Source organism: Loxodonta africana, chromosome 17, assembly GCF_030014295.1.
Source record: "Loxodonta africana isolate mLoxAfr1 chromosome 17, mLoxAfr1.hap2, whole genome shotgun sequence".
In the NCBI taxonomy this organism is placed as follows: Eukaryota; Metazoa; Chordata; class Mammalia; order Proboscidea; family Elephantidae; genus Loxodonta; species Loxodonta africana.
Window position 1 is genome coordinate 70,963,526 of NC_087358.1, and position 23,421 is coordinate 70,986,946.

At 42.9% G+C, this 23,421-nt stretch overlaps 1 protein-coding gene across 2 annotated transcripts in view; it reads right to left on the minus strand.

Moving 5' to 3' along the window:
• The window catches only part of KPNA3 (karyopherin subunit alpha 3), a 101,525-nt gene extending 81,797 nt beyond the window's left edge, over nucleotides 1-19,728 (minus strand). For both annotated transcript variants that reach the window (XM_064270162.1, XM_064270161.1), the window contains exon 1: nucleotides 19,618-19,728. In XM_064270162.1, the coding sequence (XP_064126232.1) occupies nucleotides 19,618-19,686 (69 nt within the window). In that variant the 5' untranslated portion in view covers nucleotides 19,687-19,728. The remainder of the gene's footprint in view (nucleotides 1-19,617) is intronic.
• Nucleotides 19,729-23,421: the final 3,693 nt, after the last annotated feature.

Genomic DNA, 23,421 nt, shown 5'->3' on the forward strand with positions numbered 1-23,421 from the left:
GTAATGAGGTCGCTCCTGAGGTTCATCCTTCAGCCGAAGACTGAAAAGGCCCACACAACAAAACAAGACTAAAGGGGTAGGGACTGGAAGGCAGGAATGAACAGGAAAGCTGGTAATAGGGAACCCAGGGTTGAGAAGTGAATGTTGACCAGAACAATGTGTGGAGAAACTGTTTGATGAGAAACTAGTTTGTTCTGTAAACCTTCATCTAAAGCACAATTAAAAAAAAAAAAAATAGTAGAAAAACATGGTGCCAAGCAGAGAAAAAAAAAAAAGTTCTATCTATGTGGGATTCAACTGACAACAGCAACTTAAAAAGATTAGATAGGAGCCTTAGGGGGCAATGAGTTAATGTTAATGGGGGAGGAACAACTCAGAAAAGGAGAGTGAGAAAGGCTGCACAACTCTAAGAATGTAATCACTGTCACTGAATTCTACATGTAGAAATTGAATTGAATTGGTGTGTTTTGCTATGCATATTCTCAACAATAACAAAAAATAAATTATTAAAATAAATACAAGAGTGCAAAGCGCAAGGCAAATATTCTTTACTAGTTGAGCCATTCAGGTCTTCCTGCAGTCTCAATAGGTCCAGAAAGTCTAGATTCCCCAAGAATTTGAAATTATGTTCCACAGTTTTACCCGTTTTGATCAGGATCCATCTACTGAATCCTTGATCAAAATGTTCCATAATGGTAGACAGGCACCAATCCAGTTTTTCTGGTCAAATGGCAAAGGAGGGAGAGTTCATGGACAATCAGACCTGCTATGAAACGCAAATTTTTTATGGTGATGAAATCCAATTTATCTGTATTTCCTTTTGTCACTTGTGGTTTGATGTCACATCTAAAAAACTACTGCCTGATCCAAGACCACAAAGGTTTACACCTATTTTTTCCTAAAAGGTTTATGGTTTTAGCTCTTACATTTAAGTCTTTGGTCTATTTATTTTTCTATTTTTAATTGTAGTTTACATGAAGGTTTACAGAGCAAACTAGCTTCTCATTAAACAATTCATACACATATTGTTTTGTGACATTGGCTGCAAAACCCACGACACGTCAACACTCTTCCTTTCTTGATCTTGGATTCCCCATTACGTATTTTCCTATCCTTTCCTACAACAAAGGAGAATGACAAAAACCAAAGACACGTGGGAAAGATTAGTCCAAAGGACTAATGGACCACAACTACCACAGCCTCCACCAAAATGAGTCCAGCACAACTAGATGGTGCCTGACCACCCCTACCAACTGCTCTGACAGGGATCACAATAGAGGGCCTGGCATAGAGCAGGAGAAAAATGTAGAACAAAATTCTAACTCACAAAAAACAGACCAGACTTCTGGTCTGATTGAGACTGGAGAAACCCCAAGAGAACGGCCCTCAGACACCCTTGAAAGTCTGAAGTCACTCCTGAGGTTCACGCTTCAGCCAAAGATGAGACAGGCCTGTAAAACAAAATGAGACTAAAGGAGCACAAAAGCCCAAGGGCAAAGACAGCATGAGGGGACAGGAACGCTGGTAATGGGGGACCAAAGGTCAAGAAGGGGAGAGTGTTGACATGTTGTGGGGTTGGCAACCAATGCCACAAAACAATTTATGTATTAACTGTTTAATGAGAAACTAATCTGTTCTGTAAACCTTCATCTAAAGTACAATTTAAAAAGGGGGGGGGCAGCTAATGTGGACAGTAAATTTCTGATATCAGACTTGAATAATCTCAACTGTAGCTACCTTTAGCCAGCATCTTTTTTTAAGTTTTTATTGTTTTAAGTGAAAGTTTACAAATCAAGTCAGTCTCTCACACAAAAACCCATATAAACCTTGCTACATACTCCCAATTGCTTTCCCCCAGTGAGACAGCCCGCTCCCTCCCTCCACTCTCTCTTTTCGTGTCCATTTCACCAGCTTCTAGCCCCGTGTACCATTTCATCTCCCCTCCAGGGAGGAGATGCCAACACTGTCTCAAGTGTCCACCTGATTTAAGAAGCTCACTCCTCACCAGCATCCCTCTCCAACCCACCGTCCAGTCCAATCCATGTCTGAAGAGTTGGCTTTGGGAATGGTTCCTGTTCTGGGCCAATAGAAGGCCTGGGGGCCATGACCACCAGGGTCCTTCTAGTCTCAGTCAGACCATTAAGTCTGGTCTTTTTATGAGAATTTAGGGTCTGCATCCCACTGCTCTCCTGCTCCCTCAGGGGTTCTCTGTTGTGTTCCCTGTCAGGGCAGTCACTGGTTGTAGCCAGGCACCATCTAGCTCTCCTGGTCTCAGGATCATGTAGTCTCTGGTTCATGTGGCCCTTTCTGTCTCTTGGGCTAGTAATTACCTTGCGTCCTTGCTGTTCTTCATTCTCCTTTAATCCAGGTGGGTTGAAACCAACTGATGCATCTCAGATGGCCGTGTGCTAGCATTTAAGACCCCAGACACCACTCTCCAAAGTGGGATGCAGAATGTTTTCTTACTAGATTTTATTATGCCAAGTGACTCAGATGTCCCCTGAAACCATGGTCCCCAAGCCCCCGCCCCTGCTACGCTGGCCTTCAAAGCATTCAGTTTATTCAGGAAACTTCTTTGCTTTTGGTTTAGTCCAGTTGTGCTGACCTCGTCTGTATTGTGTATTGTCTTTCCGGTCACCTAAAGTAGTTCTTATCTACTACCTAATTAGTGAATACCCTTCTCCCACCCTCCTTCCCTGCCCCCTCTTGTAACCATGAAAGAACATTTTCTTCTCTGTTTAAACTACTTCTCGAGTTCTTTTAATAGTGGTCTTATACAATATTTGTCCTTTTGCAACTGACTAATTTCACTTAGCATAATGCCTTCCAGATTCCTCCATGTTATGAAATGTTTCACAGATTCATCACTGTTCTTTATCGATGCCTAGTATTCCACTGTGTGAATATACCATAATTTATTTATCCATTCATCCGCTGATGGGCACCTTGGTTGATTCCAGCCAGCATCTTCTAAGTAAACTGCTGTACTTTTAAGTAAACAGATTTTGGTGTATTCTGTAAGTATAACATCCTTGGGAATTGAAGCAGTTTATTAAAACTTTACGCCCAGGTCTCTCTCCTGAGCTAAAGTGCCTCATGGATCACTCCCCCGAAAATCACACAAGTTCCTTAACACATTCAAAATGGAACTCATCTTTTTTCTCACTGATCTTGCTTCACCTACCATTTTTACCTTTTCTTAGATAGTAGCAATGTCTAAAAGTGGAGTATTAAATATCTCTGAGAGGAGTTCTGAGAATTAAATGAGACAAACATTAATAAGAGCAGCTAGCACTGTTTGTGTCACAAAGCAGGTAGTCATCAATGTTCCTTTCCCTTTTCTACAAGTTGTAATCTACTTTTCCAATTTAAACTTCATTACTTCTCTTGTCCACTGAGTTTTTAATTTCAATTTTATTTTTCATTTCTAGCTATATCAGGTGCCTTTCATATATGCTGGTCTATTCTGAGAGTATCTTGTTTACTGACTTGATGTTTTTGATTCCTTCTGATTCAAACACTGAAAAGATACTTATTTTATACTCTTTCCCTGACACCTCTATTACTGAATTTCTTAGGATGTTTAAGACTGATGTTTTTGGGTGTCAGCACATTTATCCATTTAGATTTACTTTCTCATGGTTATGTGTTTCATAATATTGGATTATGAGCTTGGGGGAAATTTCCACATCTTTTTCCTACACTAGTGGGACTATCCAAAATTTTAAACATTTAGCCCCTTTGTTATTTAGTGTTGCTGTAACAGAAATACCACAAGTGGATGGCTTTAACAAAGAGAAATTTATTCTCTCACAGTTTAGAAGTCCAAATTCACAGTGCCAGCTCCACGGTAAGGCTTTCTCTGTCAGCTCTGGGGGAAGGTCCTTGTCATCAATCTTCCCCTGGTCTAGGAGCTTCTCAGCGCAGGGACCCCAGGTCCAAAGGACACACCCTGCTCCAGGCTCTTCTTGCTTAGTGGTAGTGAGGTTCTTCTCCTCTCTGCTCAATTCTCTCTTTTATATCTCAAAAGAGGCTGACTCAAGATAACAATCTTGTAGATTGAGTCCTGCCTCATTAACACAACTGCCTCTAATCTGCTTCATTAACATTATACAGGCAGGATTTATAACAGAGGAAAATTACATTTGTACAGACAAAATGGTGGACAATAACACAAAACTGGGAATCATGTCCTAGTCAAGCTGACACATTTTTTGGGGACACAATTCAACCCGTAACAGCCTCTTTATAGTAGTAATCAAAACCAAACAAACTCAAAACAAACCAAACAAACTCAAAATCTAAATATCAGAACACTAAATTATATTAAATTTGTTATTTGAACAGTATCATCTCTGGGAGACAAGCAATATTTTGATCTAAAAAGTCTTATCAAGTATGGAGAAATTAATACTAAGTAGGAAACTTCAGACCTCCTTCTTACCAAGTCCCACTGATCTGCTTAGTTAAATTAAAATACGGGGGGAGGGGAGGGAATGGAGTTTAGCAGTGAATCCAATATCAAAAAACTGAAATCTTTTTCAACTCCTCAATAAATCCAGTCCATTGCAGACAGAAAATTCCAATGTATCCTTATTCCAAGGTATCAATTTGAATTTTTTAAAAATTAAGGCAAGAGTGAGGTTTTTCACTTAACAAATAACTTCTCAATAGGATTCCTTTTAAAAATAAGTTCTATTTGGCACAAGAAATATAGAACTAAAACATAGGACTCTGTGTCCCAAGACAGTTTCATAAAATAATGCAAGAAGAATGTCATCCAAGTTAAAGGAGAATTGTTACAAAGCATATGTTCATTATCTTGATGGTTTCACAAGTACATATATATGTATAAATATCTCCAATTGGGCACCTTAAATATGTACAGTTTATCAAATGTTAATTATATCTCAAATAAAATAGCTTTAAAACAATAAGCCTTAGTGAATAAAACGTGATTCAAACTGCAAAACTGATTTCAATGCCTGCCCAGCTACCCTCCTCCATGCTCTGTTCAGGTTTCTACCCTTCAGTCTCTTATTACCTTAAATGAAGAGAAATGACAACAGTGTCTACAATAACACCCTCTAAACACTGCAAAGATATCCAGAAGAGCTGGACCTTTACCTCTCTGGGACTCTAGAATAGGGAACACACAGAAAGGGCACACATACACTGTTTCAACACAGGATGCATGAGGAGCACAGATCTCCCTTGTCCCTCTATCATTCTAATGCTTCTATGTTTGCTTAAACTTTTTGTTGTATGTTTTCCTATAGGCAAGGTATAATAAGCTAGAGCACATCAAGGTATTTCAGAGACATGTGAAGTATTTAACACTGTTCTGATGATGTGTAACATTCATCCGAGTTATATTTTCATTTTAAAAAGTTGAGAGAAAAATTGCTACCCAAAATATTCCAAATATAAAGCAGCTTTTATTTCCATAGAGTTTACTCATTCTGTAATAATCTCTACACCATCTCTGGAAGTTAAAAAAAAAAAAAAAACTACATATTATCATCAGCCTATTTTAGGGAGGGTGATAAGATTATCCCTTTATTTCTCTTAGTCGGAAGATGATGGGGAAAACAGAAAAAAAATGTTATTTATCAATTTCCTGTGTCACATCCCAACCCTACACAACTGACCTACAGGGTTTTCGGTTTAAAAGTGTGCGATATAACAGCAGATATTTTTATTTTGAAAATTCATATTACAAGTGTGTTTTTAACTGGGTGCTTAATGGTATGACAGAATTACTGTTTTTTCCTTGGGGGCGGGTAGGATAATGCCATTGTGAAATGCATCTTAATGGAGAATCCTTATCTTTTGCGGCACATGCTAAAATATTGACAGATGTCTGGGGTTTACTTCAGAATAATTCAGGGAAGGATAGAAGTGTATGGGGTATAAATGAAACAAGCTTGGCCATTATAATTGTTTTAAACTGGGAGATTGGTATGCAGGAGTTCAGTATATTGCCTTAACTACTTGTACATGTTTGAAAGTTTTCTAAAAGTTTTTAAGTATGTTGTGTTTAATAACACCAGTACTGGAATCAGAAAACATGGATACCAATTAGGTGAGTGGACAATGTTTATTGTTTCTTCTATATCCTCAGCTTCCAAAAAGGAGTTGAACTCACTGAATTCTGATATAGGTCTTGCTAGTTCAATTTTTTTTTTTTAATGATTCAATTGGATATGACTCCTACACTTTGATTTTGGCTTAAACAACAATTCTAACTATAATCCAAGAGCTCTGCTCAGCTGCTAATTGAAAGGTTGGGGGTTGGCAGTTTGAACCACACAGTGGCTCCATGAGAGAAAGACCTAGAGATCTGCTCCCATAAAAATGAGTCTAGAAAACCCTATGGGGCAGTTCTGCTGTCATGTGGGGTTGTTATCAGTCAGAATCGACTCGATGGCACCCAACAACAACTATAAATCAGAATGCATTTATAGCTAAATCTTATACAATCAACAGAAAAATTTTCGTAATTGTTGCCAAAACAATAATAATCTGAGTACTAATCTCATCTGGGCCCTCATTCCAAAATAGTTCCTATTTTGCATTTCCCAAAACACATATTCTTCAAGCATTACCCCTCTCAGACCCTTCATTCTCCAGAGATAACTTTCTCAGAGAAAACAGAGGCCATCGGGGTAATCTTTTTCAGCTTCCCTACCCTACTACCGTCCATCCTCACTTTTGTCTATACTTCTTCACGTCCTTTCCACCAAAGGTCCCTTCAAAATCTAACCACAAATTATTGCTCTTAATGACTCCCCACCTACCCTCAGCTCAATCATTTATTCCTTTTCTAGCCAGGTTTTTAAATCTTCTTGCTCTGGTTTCTTTAATTTGGCCTATAAGCACCCTTCTAAACGAATCGGCAACAACAAAAAGCCTTCTTTTAACCTTACTTCTTCCTCAAGCTAACCTGTGGTTCCTCCTTCCGATGACTACCGAATTTTCTAATTGGCCTACTGTCTCAACTCTCGCTCACTCCTTAATCCATGATAATCTAGTTCCCAGCCTTCGCCACTCTCCTGATTTTCTACTTCGCACTGGCCCCTAATTGCCTGACTTATTTCAGGCCCTCCTCATACTTCCCTCTCTAGTATTTGATACTTAACTACTGCCCCTCTTTCGGGAAACTCTCTTCTCCTGAAGTTCTGATAGACGACGGTGCGGTAAGGATCAGCATGAATCCAACGCTCAAAATGTGAAGACTGATCCAGCCCTCACGTTCCCACTTCTCCATCCTCGTTACCAGCCACCCCTGTGGTTCTCTTTCTCTCTCTTTGACCTTAGCTACCAGGAACTAGGTCAGAGCTCACAAGTTAAAAGGATATCATCCTTCAGACTGCCAAATAGATGCCAGCTGCAAGTCTGGGGACTCCACACAACATCCCAAACTTCTGACCTGCTAGCCACAAATTCAGGGCCAGTTTCCCACTACCACTTTAGAATACCAGCCATAGCTCCTGAGTTCACACAACACCCTTACTTTCTGACTTGATGGCTCTTACTACCCCTGTGCAAGAGACGGAGAAAGTAGTTACTGTTGTTAGGTGACACTGTCAGGTCCTGCAACAGAATTCACGAAGAGAACCCACCAGCCGCTCCAAGGGAGAAAGAGTGGCAGTCTGCTTCCGTTAAGATTACAGCCTTGGAAATCCCATGAGACAGTTCTACTCTGTCCTATAGGGTTGCTGTGAGTTACAGTCAACTTGACAGCGACAGGTTATACCATACTTAAGGCTATAGATTTATACATAGGGCAAAGTCTGGGAGAGTTCCCAACACAGAGCTTTAATATCCCAAGAGATGCTCTACCCTCCTGGAAGATGTTCTTGTCAACTAGGAAGGCTTTCTGAACCTCTGTACTCAGGGATTTATTGGCCAGTCCTGCATGACAGGCTAAATCATGCCTCCTGAGGCTAGGTGATACAGGCTCTCAGGTGAGTAAGGCTTCAAACCAGTTCAGTCATGGCTGACGAAGACAAACCCGAACAGACTCGCATATTTTAAATTTGGGTGATCTGGAACTGTAACTGAAATGAGAAAAATTATGAGTTGATGCCCTGGAATAGGAGACTTGGAAAAGGTATAACGAGCCCTTTCCGGAGCCTGCATGAGACTGGATTGCTGCCAGGAGTGAGGAGATCAGCACATATTCAAAGGTGTGTGGCTGGCCACCATCTTTGAACAGGGCACTGCTGTTTCCGACTCTGCACAAAATCCAATGCGCAAGAGATTTGGTTGCTATGCAACACATACCCTACCCTTGTTTTCTAAGAGGGAGATGAAGTTTCTAGCAAGTCTTCAACTCATAATTTTTCCCATCCCGGTTATGGTCAGGTCACCCACACTTTAAAATTCAGATCTGTCCCAGTGTCGCTTCCTCGGCCATGATTAAACTGGAAAGATGGGTTCGAAGCCCTGCAAGTGAGTCTCTTCTGCTCTGGCCAGCCCCCACCCATTCACACAAACCCTCAGGTCTGTCCTGAAGTCCCAGACAAAAGTACCCCCATTACTCCAAGGGTTACGTCTCCAGAGCCAAGGAAAAAGGCCACCTTACTTGGGCTAAAACTACGTCCTTTACCACACAACCACTTTGCGGCTAAGCCTCCCCCAGACTCGTTCTTCGTTGGCTCTTTCACCTAGTCTCCTAAAAAAAAAAGCTACAGTTCCCTCAGAGTTCTTTCCTCCTCTGGTCTTTTAACCTTATAAACTCTCATCTGTATCATCATTTCAATTAATCTAATCATTGCTTCAACTATTTTGCAGATCTTCACTACTGGCTACATCATTCCAGAACAGCGGGTAGGCAAACTAAGGCTTTTGAACCAAACCCAGCCTTCCACCTGATTTGTAAATAAAGCTGTATTGGAATACAGCCACATCCATTTGTTTGCCTACTATCTGCCAGATTTCATGCTCAGAGCAGTGTTGAATAGTTGAAACACGGACCATATAGCCCTCAAAGCCTAAAATATTTAAACTTATACAAAATATTATGGCCCTTTACAGAAAAACTTCTCTAGAAGAGAGAACAGATTTATAAACTGTAATTAGTAATCCTAATAACTTTTCCTGCCTTTCAATCACAATGTCAGTGCTCTTAGCCAGGTCAACCATCTCTCAGAACCCCCTGAAAGTTTAACTGTTCCTCCCAAATTCTCTCCTCATCTTCACCAATTCATCTTCCATATGCAACCAAAACAACAGTTCTAAGCCCACAAATCCACTTCCCTATTTAAAATTTTCCCCACAAGAGAGGCTTTTCACTATCTGGCCCCTGCCAACCCCCTATTCAATTTTCTTATCACTCCACCTGTAAGAAAGACTGAATTACCTCAGTTGCCCAGAACATATTATGCTGTCTCTTACTAGCATGTCCACTCAACATTTACTACCAAAAAAAAAATACCTACACATTCTTCTAGTTCCAGCTTAGGCACAACCATCTCCACAAAGCCTTCCCTGACTCACCCAGGCCAACTTGGGTGACTCTTTCCCTATGTGCCATCCATACTCAGTACATACTTCAATTTTAACCAAAAACCAAACCAAACTCATTGCCATCGAGTCAATTACGACTCACAGCAACCCTACAGGACAGAGTAGAACTGCCCCATAGGGATTCCAAGGAGCGGATGGTGGATTCAAACTGCTGACCTTTTGGTTAGCAGCCAAACTCTTAACTACCGCACACACCAGGGCTCCACTTCAGTTATAATAAGAATAAACTTTCACTTTTACATCATTTCTGTATTAGTCTACACATCTCTTGAGCAGGGACACTGAGGTAGAGTAGGAGAACGGTTATTAACGACAGAAGTTTTAAAGTCAGATATCTGGGACTGAGTGCCAGCTCTGCCCCGTCCTAGTTACATGTTTTTAGCAAATTACTTAACTCATTTCACCTATATAATGAAGATTTTGTGAGATTATTTAAGGTTATTCTTATAAGCACACATTAAGTACTCAACATTTAGCTATCATTATTTCATTGTTTTACCCCTCGAACTTAGTTTAGAATTTGAGTAACTGCTTAATGAAACAACTGAAGCAAGCTAGTTCCAGATGCATTACTATCAACTGCATAATCGATATTTCCATCTGAATAACATTTGGATTCCAAAACTCTTTACCTTTACTTCTGAACTGTTTCAATTGGAGTAGAATGACCAATTTGTTACGGTGTGTTCAGGACTTTCCTAGTTTCAACATTTAAACTTCCACGTTAGGAGAACTAGATAAGTCCTGGGCAAACAAGGACAGTGAATCACCTTAGAGTTAAGTTGCACACACCAGAAACTGACTTGAGTCAATTTAAGCCAAAAAACAAAAAAAAGTGTGTATGGGGGGAGGGGGGCTTACTGAAGAATATACACTAATTCACAGAACCAAAGGAAAAGCTAAACAATCAGGCTTAAAAAGGTAAGGATGAAAGCACCCCACAGGTCTAGGTGGCATCTTCACAGTGCTTCTGCCAGGATGAATCAATTAGGTCCTAGTGCCAGCTCACCTGAGTCCCTGGGTGGCACAAATGGTTAATGCACTCAGCTGCTAACTGAAAGGCTGCAGGTTCAAGTCCACCCAGAGGTACCTCAGAAGAAAGGCCTAGAGATCTATTTCTAAAAAATTAAGCCATCGAAAGCTAGAGTAGAAATGCACGGTTCTACTCTGACACACACAGGGTCACCATGAATCGGAACTGACAGCAACAACTGGTCAGCTCATGCAAGATTTAAAATCCCAGAGACAGCATTTGATTGGCCTAACTCGGGTTAGCCAGACAAGAATGAGGCATCCTAATTCACCAAAGGAGGCAGGAACACCTTCATTAAAAAATCCCATGGAGGGATATCCAATGGCAGAAGAGCTTCCAAAAGCCAAATCAGAATGCTGTTTTCCAAAGAAGGGGGAGTGGATGTAGAGCTACCACACCAAGTCAGTTATTCGCGTTATATTTCTGCCTTAGCAAACTCCTATTCATCCTTCAAGGACCTAGCTCAAATATGATCTTCTGTGTAACCTTAGTCAACTTCCTCAGATAAAATTGTTGTTGTTGCTGCTGCTAGGTGCCGTTGAGTTGGTTCCGACTCATACAGACCCTATGTACAACTGAACAAAACACTACCCGTCCTGTGCCATCTTCACAATTCTTGCTACATTTGAGCCCACTGTTGCAGCCTGGAATTGGTCACTCTCTTTCTCCACACCCTTACAATATTCTGCAAATTATGTACCCGTATCTCAGGGTTTTATCACAGAATGTGGAATCCCTAGGTGGTGCCTGACTGCTAATGGGAAAGGTGAGTAGTTTGAACCCACCCAGAGGCATCTCAGAATAAAGGACTGCTAATCTGCTTTTTTTTTTCTTTAATCTACTTCTGAATGGTCACAGAAAACCCTATGGAGCACAGTCTACTCCACATACATACAGTTGCCATGAGTCAGAATCAACAACAACTAGGTCTGGCTTTTTATTTCTTTAAATCATAAAACATATCATGCTTTATACTAAGTATAAGCTTAGGTATTAGTATTTCCCACTAAACTGAACTTGCCTAGAGCAAACCAAAAACCAAACCCAGTGCCGTCGAGTCGATTCGGACTCATAGCGATCCTATAGGACAGAGTAGAACCACCCCATAGTTTCCAAGGAGCGCCTGGCGGATTTGAACTGCCAACCCTTTAGTTAGCAGCCACAGTACTTAACCACTACGCCACCAGGGTTTCCAATGCCTGCATGGCACATACCAAATAAAAAAAACCAAACCCACTGCCATCAAGTCGATTCCGACTTATAGTGACCCTAAAGGACAGAGTAAAACTGTCCCGTAGAGTTTGCAAGGAGCGCCTGGTGGATTTGAACTGCTCACCTTTTGGTTAGAAACTGTAGCTCTAAACCACTACACCACCAGGGATTCCAAATAAATGTTTAATAAATCTGTTGTCCAAGTCACTAGGATATATGAAACATCAAGCTAAAAAGAGACGAGCTACCACTGGTAAACATGCTTACAGCAACGAAGACAAAACTGACAGACTAAGAGCAGGGGAAGCGCAGGAACAAAAACTATGGAGAGTAAAAACTTCACAACCATAGAAATTTAAAGGTAAAATTCTGACAAACTTAAGAACCAGAAAACATTACTTATGTAAGAGCAAAGACCAATATCCATATGCATATTAGTGATTCTCAAAAACTAAGAAAACAAATTATATTCTATTTAAGAAGGCAGAAAAGTGTGTAGGATATTTTCAGAAAGATGGCATTCCAAAACAAAGAAAATTTGATATGTAAACAAATAAATTCCACAGCTCGGAAAATTCAACCTTTCAGAATGATTACCCAAGAAACATAGTCACAATTTATTTTACCATATTTTAACTGTTTATGTTGGTGTACTAGCCTATGGCAAAATTTTTCTTAATAGCAAAGCCGCAAGAAAGGATAGCCACATTCTCCTTATACTTTTAGTATTCCTTTACCAAAAAGATAAAGCAACATAGACTTAGAAACGAAAATACAGCCACGCCTTATGGTGCAAACAGTTTGCCCCTGACAGCTGGCATTTCAAACTCACACAGTGGCACTGCAGAAGAAAGGCCTCAAGCTCTGCTTCCGTAGAGATTACAGCCCAGAAAACTTTATGGAGCAGCTCTACTCTGTAACGCATGGGGCATGGGGTGCCATGAGTTGAAAGTGACTTGACAGCAATGGGTTTGGTTTTTTTTTTGGTTTTATGCTAACAAAACTAAAAGTAAATTTAGGACTGTCCTGTAGAGTTGCCATGAGTCAGAAGTGGCTCGACAGCAATGGGTTTGGTTTTGGTTTTTTTTTTTAAATCAACCAAGGAATGAGAACAGGATTGACTTTGAAGTTAGATTTTCTAGAAATATGTTTTCTAAGTCTTTTACTGGATACCAAGAAGTCAGTTTACTTTTTTCACTTCAAATGTTATCCAGTCTGTTATATTTTGCCCGGATAACTAACATCCATTTCACCAAATGTAGTAACTTTCAATTCATGACATCAAACCATTCCTTATCATCTGAACCTCCAACAGCTCAATCTTGGCATCATTACTGGGATACATTCTACAGTACACAGCATTATCAAGTCAAGTATTTTTTATAAAAAATGTTTAACCTGAAGCTAATCAAGTCTTTAAATCTAACTTCCAGTTTACGAAAAATCTGTAATGGCAGAGGGGAGGCTGAAGAAGGATGGGAGGTACAAGTTAAACACCACCACAAGGATACAGGCAGACGAATCCAGAAATTAGGACTTTCTATTAATATTTTTTATTAGGTGGGAAAATTTAAAGGACAATTGGGGACATTTAAATGTGGACTAACATTAGACATTATTATAAGGTTCTGAATTGTTTTAGGGTGATGTGTGTGTAAGAAAGTATTCTTACTCTCTAGATATGTAGCCTGAAGTATTTAGTAGTAAAATGTCATAGGTCAACAAAAGATGAAGGAACTACAGCAAATTATTTATTAGTATTAAGTCCAACTGATGTACATATCGGGTTAATTCTATTATTCTCCCTATTTTTCTGTATATTAGAATTTTTTTAAGAAAAAAATCAAAAACTATTTCACTATGCATGTGCCTCAATTTCCCAATACTTTATTTTACTTGTCATGATACAAAGTTTGGGCTTGATTTGAGAAGGAATAGGAAATGGCACTGAAAGATTAAATGTTCTGCTCAAAATACACTTTAGGAGAACCACTGTGCCAGGCAGGGGTTCCTGGGACGGATGTGCTCATTCAAAGGTATTTGTTAGCGCTTACTTTGTTTCAGCCACTGTACTAAGTAGCAGACAGTAGCAACAGTCATTCCTTCCAAGAGCTTGCAATCTTGTAGGAGAAACAGACAAAACATAATTAAAATACACCCTCACAACTACAATGAGAAAGGCATACTCAGAGTTCTTCTAGCAGCAAAGAAGGGTACCTAACGCCATCTCGGAGGACAAGGGGGACTCAGAAAGACTTCTCAGAAAAACTAACACCAGAATTGAGAACTTAAAAGGGGTAGGAATTAGTCAGGCAACAGGAGGCAGGGAAGGATATTCCAGTCAGCAGGACAGCCCTGAGAATAGAAACAGCACTGGCTGGGACCGGAGGGAGGATTCCAGATTATATATAACGTATAAGAAGTTCAAGGTTGCTAGAGCTTATGGGGATGGGGGTGGGAGGGAGAGGAGGAGGAGAACACTGTAGCTGGAGAAATAAACAGGCATAAGACTCAGAGAAAACCTCATGAATTGGATGAAGACCACCACTTTGGAGATAATTTTTAAACAGCCAGGTGATAGGTAATGAGGCCTAACGGAGGCTGGAAGCAGTGGAATTGAGAGGTAGGGTCAGATTCCAGAGAGGGCAGAGATTCAAGCTCCATGATCGGCATCTGACCGAATGTGGAAGATGAGGAAGGAGTCCAAAAAGCCTCTCAAGGTTCAAGTTCAGGTCACAGTGAGGGTGATGATGCCATAAGCAGAAATAAGGAAACAAAGGCAGAACATGGTTTTAAACACTTGGAGCTTAAGAAGCTGATGGGATGCTCATGTGAATAATTTCAGGAGATGATTAAAAGACATTTAAGTCCCCAACACTGAGGTGATGGTTAGAGCTGAGAGAGCTGTTGATGTGAGCAAGAAAACCAGCCTAGAGAGAAGCGCATCCCATACAGAGTAAGACATGGCTGCACTCAGCCGGGAGGGACAGGAGGTAGCAAAGCAGACTAAGAAAGAGCATTCAGTATAGTAGAAGGACCAGAACAGAGTCTATGCCCTCCCAGTGAAAAGATAATTATAGTGTGTCTGCTATATGACAAAGAGATTCCTGAAAAACTTCATGTTCTGGAAAATTAGGGAGAAAGGGACATGCACAAAGATGGTTTGAGCAATAAGCACCTTTAAAACACACCACGTGGCTAAATTAAGCCAAGAGGCAGAATGTGAGGTGACCAGGCAACAGGCACACTCCTGGGCTTGCTGCACTCAGCTGTGTTTCTGTATTTTGTGTACAACCGCTGTTACATGGGAGCGCTAAACATCAATGCGCTGGTAAAAGTCAAATAACGAACCACTATAGATTTTGCATTAACATCATTCCTCTATTTGCCGTTCAAGTACAAGTTAGTTTGTGTTACTGAAATACATTACAGCAGAGCAGACTTCCAGAGAAGGGCTAGGCAACAGTATCAATACCATGGAGTCAACACCAGAAGAAATTACTAATATCTCAGAATAATACCAAACCTATTATTCCCAAAATGTCCAGTGTTTAGTCTCTCTTCTCAAAGAACATTTATGAAATTTTATGTACTGGGCACTAAATGACCAACCACAGCCCAAAGCCTCTGCCCTCAGTGGGCTTCTTGACAGAGCCCACATACTTTAATAGCTAGCCACATACATAATTTGTGGCACATCCCAGCAAATCATCCAAATAGGTGAAGGAAAATTCACTTAGGAAAGCATTAGAGGGAAAGGAGAAAGAGAATAAGCACTGATGATACCAAGTATGTTATTAGTCAGGAAAGGCCTTGTAGAGAACTTCTGAAGGTCTTTTTTTTTTTTTAAAACAGAATGGCATTGTGTAACAGAATTGTAAACTTAGTATTCCAGAAATTCGTGAAGGAGTCTGAGCGAAGAAAGATTTTGCCAAGGTAAGAACAATTCAACATATAGCCAAAGAAGGCATATAGAATAGCTTGTACACACACACACACACACAAAAGAAGAGCATATACAAAGGCATGGAGATGAAATCTACTGGTTACTCCACCATCCTGAACATTTTATCACGGCAGGCACAAAAGAGATATAAGGAAAAGTGGCAGATGAGGTAAAAAAAAAAAAAAAAAAGGTAGGGCCTTATGTGGCACTTATATTAACTACTGTAACTGATGAAAATGTTGTCACATCCTTGAGGTATACAGGAGCAAGAAAAAGAAAAATTGACCTGAGTGACAGTTACCTAGGTGTTTATAAGCACTCACTGGACAGAACTTTCCTATACTCATGTTTGAAGATTTTTAAATACTTCTTTAAAATGTGAGAAAATAAGAATCAATGCCTTATGTGAAAAGGTCTAGTATTGAAGCACACATTCCAGCCTAAATAAAAGTAATTAAGAGTTTCCCTTTCATTGTGTATTTCCTAGTTTTACCTACAAATTCCATTCCCCTACTCAAGCTCCCAATTGCTATCAGTGATAATTATTCCCTCCTCATCTCTATCTAAAAACCTTAGGAAAATCTTTAACCACTTCCTCTCTGTGAGCTTTGCACTCAAACACAAATCAAAAAAGAAAAGAAGAAAATCCCAACCTCATTCCAGATTACGTCCAACTCATTTTTAGAAAATTCCTCCTTGCAGACTGGATCACAACACTACTCCTCCAGAACGAATTGAAGACGTTACTGTCAGTCACCCTTTCCACTGCTCTAATCATGTTACAGCTTCTAACTCTGCTCTGAGATAAATAAATCTTCCTATCAAGAAAAGGCTTCCAACCAACTCTTTGTCACGAGGCATATTCTCAGACCACCACAGGACATTTGCAAATCTTATCTCTTCACTCCCTAATCTCTTCTTTTTCACCTAGATTTTTAGTCACTAACTTCTCACGAACACCTTTCAAGTCCTTTAAGATTTACCAACCTTGCTTTTTTTCCTCTCCAAGGATCTCTTAAAATCTTTCTATGAAGCCATTCTTGACTGAATGACTATGAAATGATTTCCTCCTCCACCCTCTCCCCACCCACAATGTCCTGACACAATTCTACACTTTTCTTTAGAAAATATTTATCCCTGCACTTAGCATCTTATTTGTATATCAGCTGGTTGCATAGTTTATAATATGTCTGATCTTTTGTTCATCCTCTTTATGAGAAGGTAGGAATATCTCATCAAAGTGCATCTCCTGGTTGGGAACAGCCTGATAATCACCAACTACTTAGTCACAGAGCTAAGTTGTAGTACAAGTTTCTAAAGGCAAAGACTAAATTACATTGGCGGGCAGGGGTCTAGTCTTAATTATGCCTAAATCCACAATTACGGCATTTGATCAGATTTGACCCCAAACCATCTTTAATCACATCTCTGGCACTCCCTTTTCTCTCAGAGACACAGCAGTCTTGCTACCTTCTCTCAGAACTCTTCCATTACTGTACCCTCATTCTGGACTGTGTCTTCCTTCCCCTCCCCCTCCTCCAGCCCTTGGCCTGGAGGACTTTTCCTTCATCCTTCTCACTCCCATTCATGCATTAAGAATCCACGGGAACATCTCCCCTGACCCTCAGCTCCAAGTTAGGGTCTTCTCATGCATTCTCAGAGTACCTATACCATAACCCTGGTGGAGATACTGCACTGTAATTATCAGTTTACTCTTCTATCACCCGCACTAGACTGTCAGCTCCTGGAAGGCACACACTGAATTATATTTACTTTTCTATCCCCAAGACCTAATATTGCGTTGGCTGGGCACACTCTTAAGACACCCAATAGAAAGTCAGTGAATGAACACTCATACCCACTGCGTGACCTTGTGTAGGCTACATAACCACCCTGAACTTCCTCATCTAAAATACTCTCCTCAGGTAGTGGGGATAATGCTATACCTGGCTTATAACACCATTAAATGAGATATCACGAAGCTCTCAGTATAGCGTCTGCCACGTACAACTACCATCTGAATATCTGCTATTTCAGGCCCTTAGGTATTCTAATGTATCCTGGAAGTGTGATGCTGGTGTAATTAATATTTTCAAGGAACCATGCTGTCTTTTTCAGGCATCCAAAAGTCACTGGTCACCTTCTGATCAGCAGCAAATACTTCTGTGTACCTATTACGTTCAGGAGTCCTTGCTAAGTATCACTGCACTCCTGGAACATAGAACAGGGGCAGACAAAAACCTGTACCAATAACCAAGAAAAGCAAGAAAGAATGTTATTAGTTCTTCTGTACAAAAGGTATTTTTTAAGGCTACACAAGCTTTGCTTTACAGTAGTGGTAGCTTCAAGAAAATTACTGATGGAGAAAGTTAAAACTTAACTCCTATCATCAAGTGAACCAATTGCAGGAGATAGTTCCAAAATTTCCTCTTGCTATTTCTAAATTTCACTTTCACTTAGATGTATTTCTCACAAAGGAAATTTTAACCAAGACCAGGACAGAGAGAGATGACCTTTATTTGTCTCATTCAAATGGGAATTCCACAGATATTTCCCTAGGGTTTTTTCCAGTTAGTATTTAACTCTGCACCTCTGAAAAATGGCCTGAGTTTCGTCTGTTCCTCTACAAAAAAACACTGAATAGTATCTTTTCCCCACCACCTTCCCTCTTTAAGACGGGACAAAACACGCACTTCTTCATCACACTGGCCCCTTGGGAACAATCACAGAGCGGCAATTCATGCCACCTCGAATTACAAAAGGAGGCTGTGGACTTAAAAACATTCTCCCCCTAACAAATCCGGAGGTCAGAGTCCCAGTGAAGTTTGTGCATTATACTTCACAGCTATTAGTAGCTGCAGAGAGACCTCTAGCGCTGCCTTGATAAGCCCGATTTGCAAATAGTACCTGCTAATGTCACCTCAACGAGACAATGGCAACAAGCTGAGTAGCAACAAACTGAGCGACCGCGATGAATGTTTACAGTTTTGTAACCACTTGGAAACCCTACCAGCTTGGACCGAGAGATATACAAGGTCGAATGAACCTATGTATTCAATTTATTTCAGTAAAACACTGCAAAGAAATCACCCGATGCACACCCTACTCCAAGAAACGCTAGGAAAACAGGTCCTACAAGCGGAGGTGAGAAAAACCTCTCCTCCAAAGCCTCGACACAATAGATGGTAAACTACTGTCCACCTCCTGTATGCTCCAAATGCCAGAAGGAACAGAATAGGGGCTGGAAAAGCACAGCACGACTGGCCCAAAGGACAGCACTGGAATACATGAAAATGGTCCTGGCGCATCCTACCCTCCCCCACCCACCACCCTCAAACAAGTCAGTTACCCGGCTGGTCCCCACCCCCCTCTGCGGGCCGCCGCCGCCCGCCTGGGCCCGGCTCTCCAAGGTAGGCGAGGGGACCGGCAGAGCCGCGGCTCCATGTGCGGCAGCGCGGGAGGCACCGGGAGGCTGCGCCGAGCGGAGGTGAGCGGCAGTGGGCGCCAGCCGCGGCCGCCTCTCGGCGATGCGGGTCCCGGCCCGGGCCGCAGCATCGCCGTCCGCGCGGCCCCAGCCCGCGGACCCCGCCTCAGCTCCACATCCCTTCCTCGCCGACACCAGGCCGCGCCCGCGTGACGGGGCCGAAAGCCCCGGCATTTCCCCGTCGCCGCGCCGGCAGCTCCGGAGGGCGGCTGCAGCCCGGCCCTCGCCCCGCCGCCCGCTTTGCCCAGCCCCGGGCCCCGGTGACGGGAGGCGGCGGCCAACTCCGACCGACCGCGAGCCGGCGAGAACCAGCCCGGCGCCAGCCCCCCGCCCCTCCCGCCGCCGCCGGGCTGGCGCGGCCGGGCGGGCGGGCGAGCCGCGAGGCCCAGACCGCGGAAGCACACTCACTTCCACATCGCGGCCCTTGTTCTTGAAGCTCTTGATGCGGTGGTTCTCCAAGCCGGGGTTCTCGGCCATGGCTGCGCGCGGCTCCGTGGGCGGCTACTCCTGCGGCTGCGGCGGCGGCGGCGAGAGTCGGCGCGGGAGGGGGAGGTGGGGGAGAGTGGGAGGGAGGGAGGGGGAGGGGGAGAGGAGAGCACGTTCCGTGACGCCTCCTAGCGCGAGGTGGCGGCAGCGCCGGAGGAGGCGCGGCCGACGGCCAGGCGGGGCGTGGCGGGAACGGCTCCGGGGAGCGGCGCGCGCCGGGGGAGGCTGGGGACACGTGACTGAGGGCAGGGACCCGCCTGGACGCTCGCCCGGCTGGATGTGTCCGGTTGGTTCTTGGGATGACCCCAGCCCCTTGGGAAGGCCTCCCCCATAACCCCTCGGGGCTGCAAATTATCTGCCAGAAATGGAGCCGGATTCAGTGGCTTTTACCAATCCCCAGACGAGAGCGGCGGGCGGAAACTACAGTTCCCAGCATGCCAGGCTCCGGCCGGGGGTAACTCTCCAGCCCTGTGAGAGAACGAGGAGAATGCCGGGATTCCTGCGCTCTAGGGCTCTCGGCGGGGCGGCCGAGTGCCGAGGAGCGAAGCCCCGCCCCCAATACCGCCTCTGGGCGGGGCAGAGGGAGGTGCTTCCCTGGAGATGCACCTTGCGCCCTATTGGGAGGGAGAGGGGGCGGGGCGTCATGGAAGGCACACTTCGCCCTCTGTAGCCTGGAAAATTAGAGAAGAACCATGGTGCGTTCTTTGCTCGCCCACTTCTTTGGGTCCCCTGAAATAGCAGCCACCCTCATTCGCTGTTCCCTTGCTCTGCTTTGGTTTTATAAATAGAATTTATTTCCACCTGACACGTACATTAGTCTGCATGTGATATGTGGGTCCATGTGTATGTTACCTGACTTCTTGTGCCCGGATTAAACTCGATGAGTGCAGGGATTTTAGTTTATTACTGAATCCCTCACGTCAAAACAGTGCCTAGCACGTCGAAGGTACCCAGTAAATGCTCGTTGAACAAATTATACCGCTTTCGCAACTTGCTGTTTCTTCATCATCCTCCCAGGCCCGATTCTACAACACCCACTCTGCTGCAGTTCTCACACCTCTTTTTCCGCGATCTCCACACATAACCTCAGTCTTCAAGCAGCAGTCAATCTCCAGTCTGCTGACTCTCCATTCTAGCATCTCCCCGTAGCGTCATCTGAGAAATAATCGTGGGAAATTTGGATCAATAACGCTAATAGAGAGCTGCTTTCTGGAGCCGATGGGCTTGTGAGATAATTCCATTTCCGAATCTGTGCCACATATAAGCAGGCATGCCATGTTATAGTACATGTAATTCAAATAAACTGAGATCATTCAAAGGTTGGTAGAAATATAACCATGGAGAGATTAACGGATGAAGACAATCTTTTAAAACAAACCCCTGCCTTCACCTCGATTCTGACTCATAGCGACCCTATAAAGACAAAGTAGAACTGCCCCATGGAGCTTCCAGGGAGAGCCTGGTGGATTCAAACTGCTGACCTTCTGGTTAGCAGCCGTACCTCTTAACCACTATGCCACCGAAGGAACCTTAAAGAGTTAGAGGTGCAGGGGTCATAAACTCAGAGGCCTTCAGTGGCCAGGCAGAGAACCAAGTGGAGCTGGCCACGCTGTCCAGGGGCATTCTTTTGGTGAGGGTGACATGTGGCCTCTTGATAAACACAGGCCCTTTAAGGCTCCAGACCACTGTTGCCATATTGGAATGTGGCCGAGGGTTGCCAGAGTTACAAATTTTCAAGGGAAACCAAAACCTGAATTTTTTTTCTTAAATCTTTTTTAAATGTTGACTCATATTTTCAATGCTCTTCAGCGGTCCAGGCACTTTGGAACTTGACCCCCAGCTTGCAATACCTGATCCTAGTCCAATACTCATTTGAAAGAAAAAAACAAAAGTCTGAGGATAGATTACTTCAACTCTGGTTCTTAAGGAGACAGAGGTTGCATGTTTGCCACTCTCCCTGATTCACTGAGAAGGAAGGGAGAGAGGTTTCTAGACTGTTGTTCAATCTCTATTCTACTTTAGCAAAGGGTTCTCTATTCAGTTCACCTTATCCCCTTCTGGAGACCCTGGTGGTGTAGTGGTTAAGAACTACAGCTGCTAACCAAAAGGTTGGCAGTTCGAATCCACCAGGCACTCCTTGGAAGCCCTATGGGGCAGTTCTCTGTACTGTAGGGTCACTATGAGCCGGAATCAACTCGACGGCAGCAGGTTTGGTTTTGGTTTATCATCTCTTTACCCTATCTGCTATCATCAAATGTGTACATCTTTCATCACTCAGTTTAGTCTGTGGCATGCTTAATGAGTGCTTACTATGTGTCAGCCATTGTACTAGCAGTAGGATGCTTTGTAAACAGGATAGCCTGGTTCCTGCCTCCACACAGATTCACATCTATCAGAGAAGACAGAAAATGAAATAAGTAATCACCCAAAAAGTATGGATGTTAAGAAAGGAGAAGAAAGCTCAAGGCTCATAGCAGGGAGACCTTTATAACCTGCCAACTCTTGACTCTTAACATTTGAGGAACTTAGTGCAAATGGAAGTCCGCATAGCATATGTCTGAATATTTAAAAGTTATAAATCAAGCACACAACCTTGAATAAAATACATCCTAGCCTCCTACATTCACAAATGCACCTCTTTAACAACCTGGAAGTCTGGGTTCACATTTAAATTTCTTGACTTCTTGGAATTCTGCTTCAGAATGTGGCAGCTCAAAGAGGGCAGGACCCCAGCCCAGCCCACAGCCCACTTTCTGTTCCCCTTCTTTCCCATATCCTGGTTCTGTACCCCTCTGGAACAGACTTTAAGAATATGTGTGCATACCCCTGCACATAACATTCAAGTTCTGCCCACGCACCCCCAAAGCTGTCAGCATTCCCCTACTCCCTGAAGAGGTGGCCCTTGCCATTGGTCAGGCCTCAGTCAGTTGCCATCAAGTCAGCTCTGACTCATGGTGACCCCATGTGTGTAAGAGTGGAACTGTGCTCCATAGGGTTTTCTGATTTTCAGAAGCAGATCGCCAAGTCCTTTTTCCAAGGTGCCTCTGGGTGGACTCGAACCTCCAGCCTGTCGGTGAGCAGATAAGCATGTTAACCATTTGCACCACCCAGGGACTGCTCAGCCTGGAGAGAACAAAGCAGTGGCATGACATGCCCCCTGGAGGATGGACCCAGGGAAGAGACTTGAGAAGACCTGGAAGCAGACTTAATGCCATTTCGACAGGGAATCCCATGGTGTAGAGACATAGGTGCCAGTCCCCCCTACCAACCTACCAAGTCCCTTCCCTTTTCCTACTCCCCTGCCTCTTAATACAGGTTCCTGATGAATATGATGCTAGTTATGTGGTGAATACTCAAAATATATTTGGAAAATAAATCCATGTAAAAGAAGAGCTTTCAGGAGAAATTCCAGGGCAAGGGCAAAGGCCAGTGAGCAAAGAGGATATAATCAGCAATTAAGCCAAAAAACCAAACCCGTTGCCATCAAGTCAATTCTGACTCATAGTGACCCTATGGGACAGAGTAGAGCTGTCCCATAGGGTTTCCAAGAAGCAGCTGTTGGATTCAAATTGCCAACCTTTTGGTTATCAGCCACAACACTTAACCACTATGCCACCAGGGCTCCAATTAGCAATTAGAAGCACAAAATTTGAGTCACTGGAGATGGTCATTTCCTAGAGGTTAAGGGCTCCAAGGTCTGGTGGGCACTATATGAGGTAGACACTT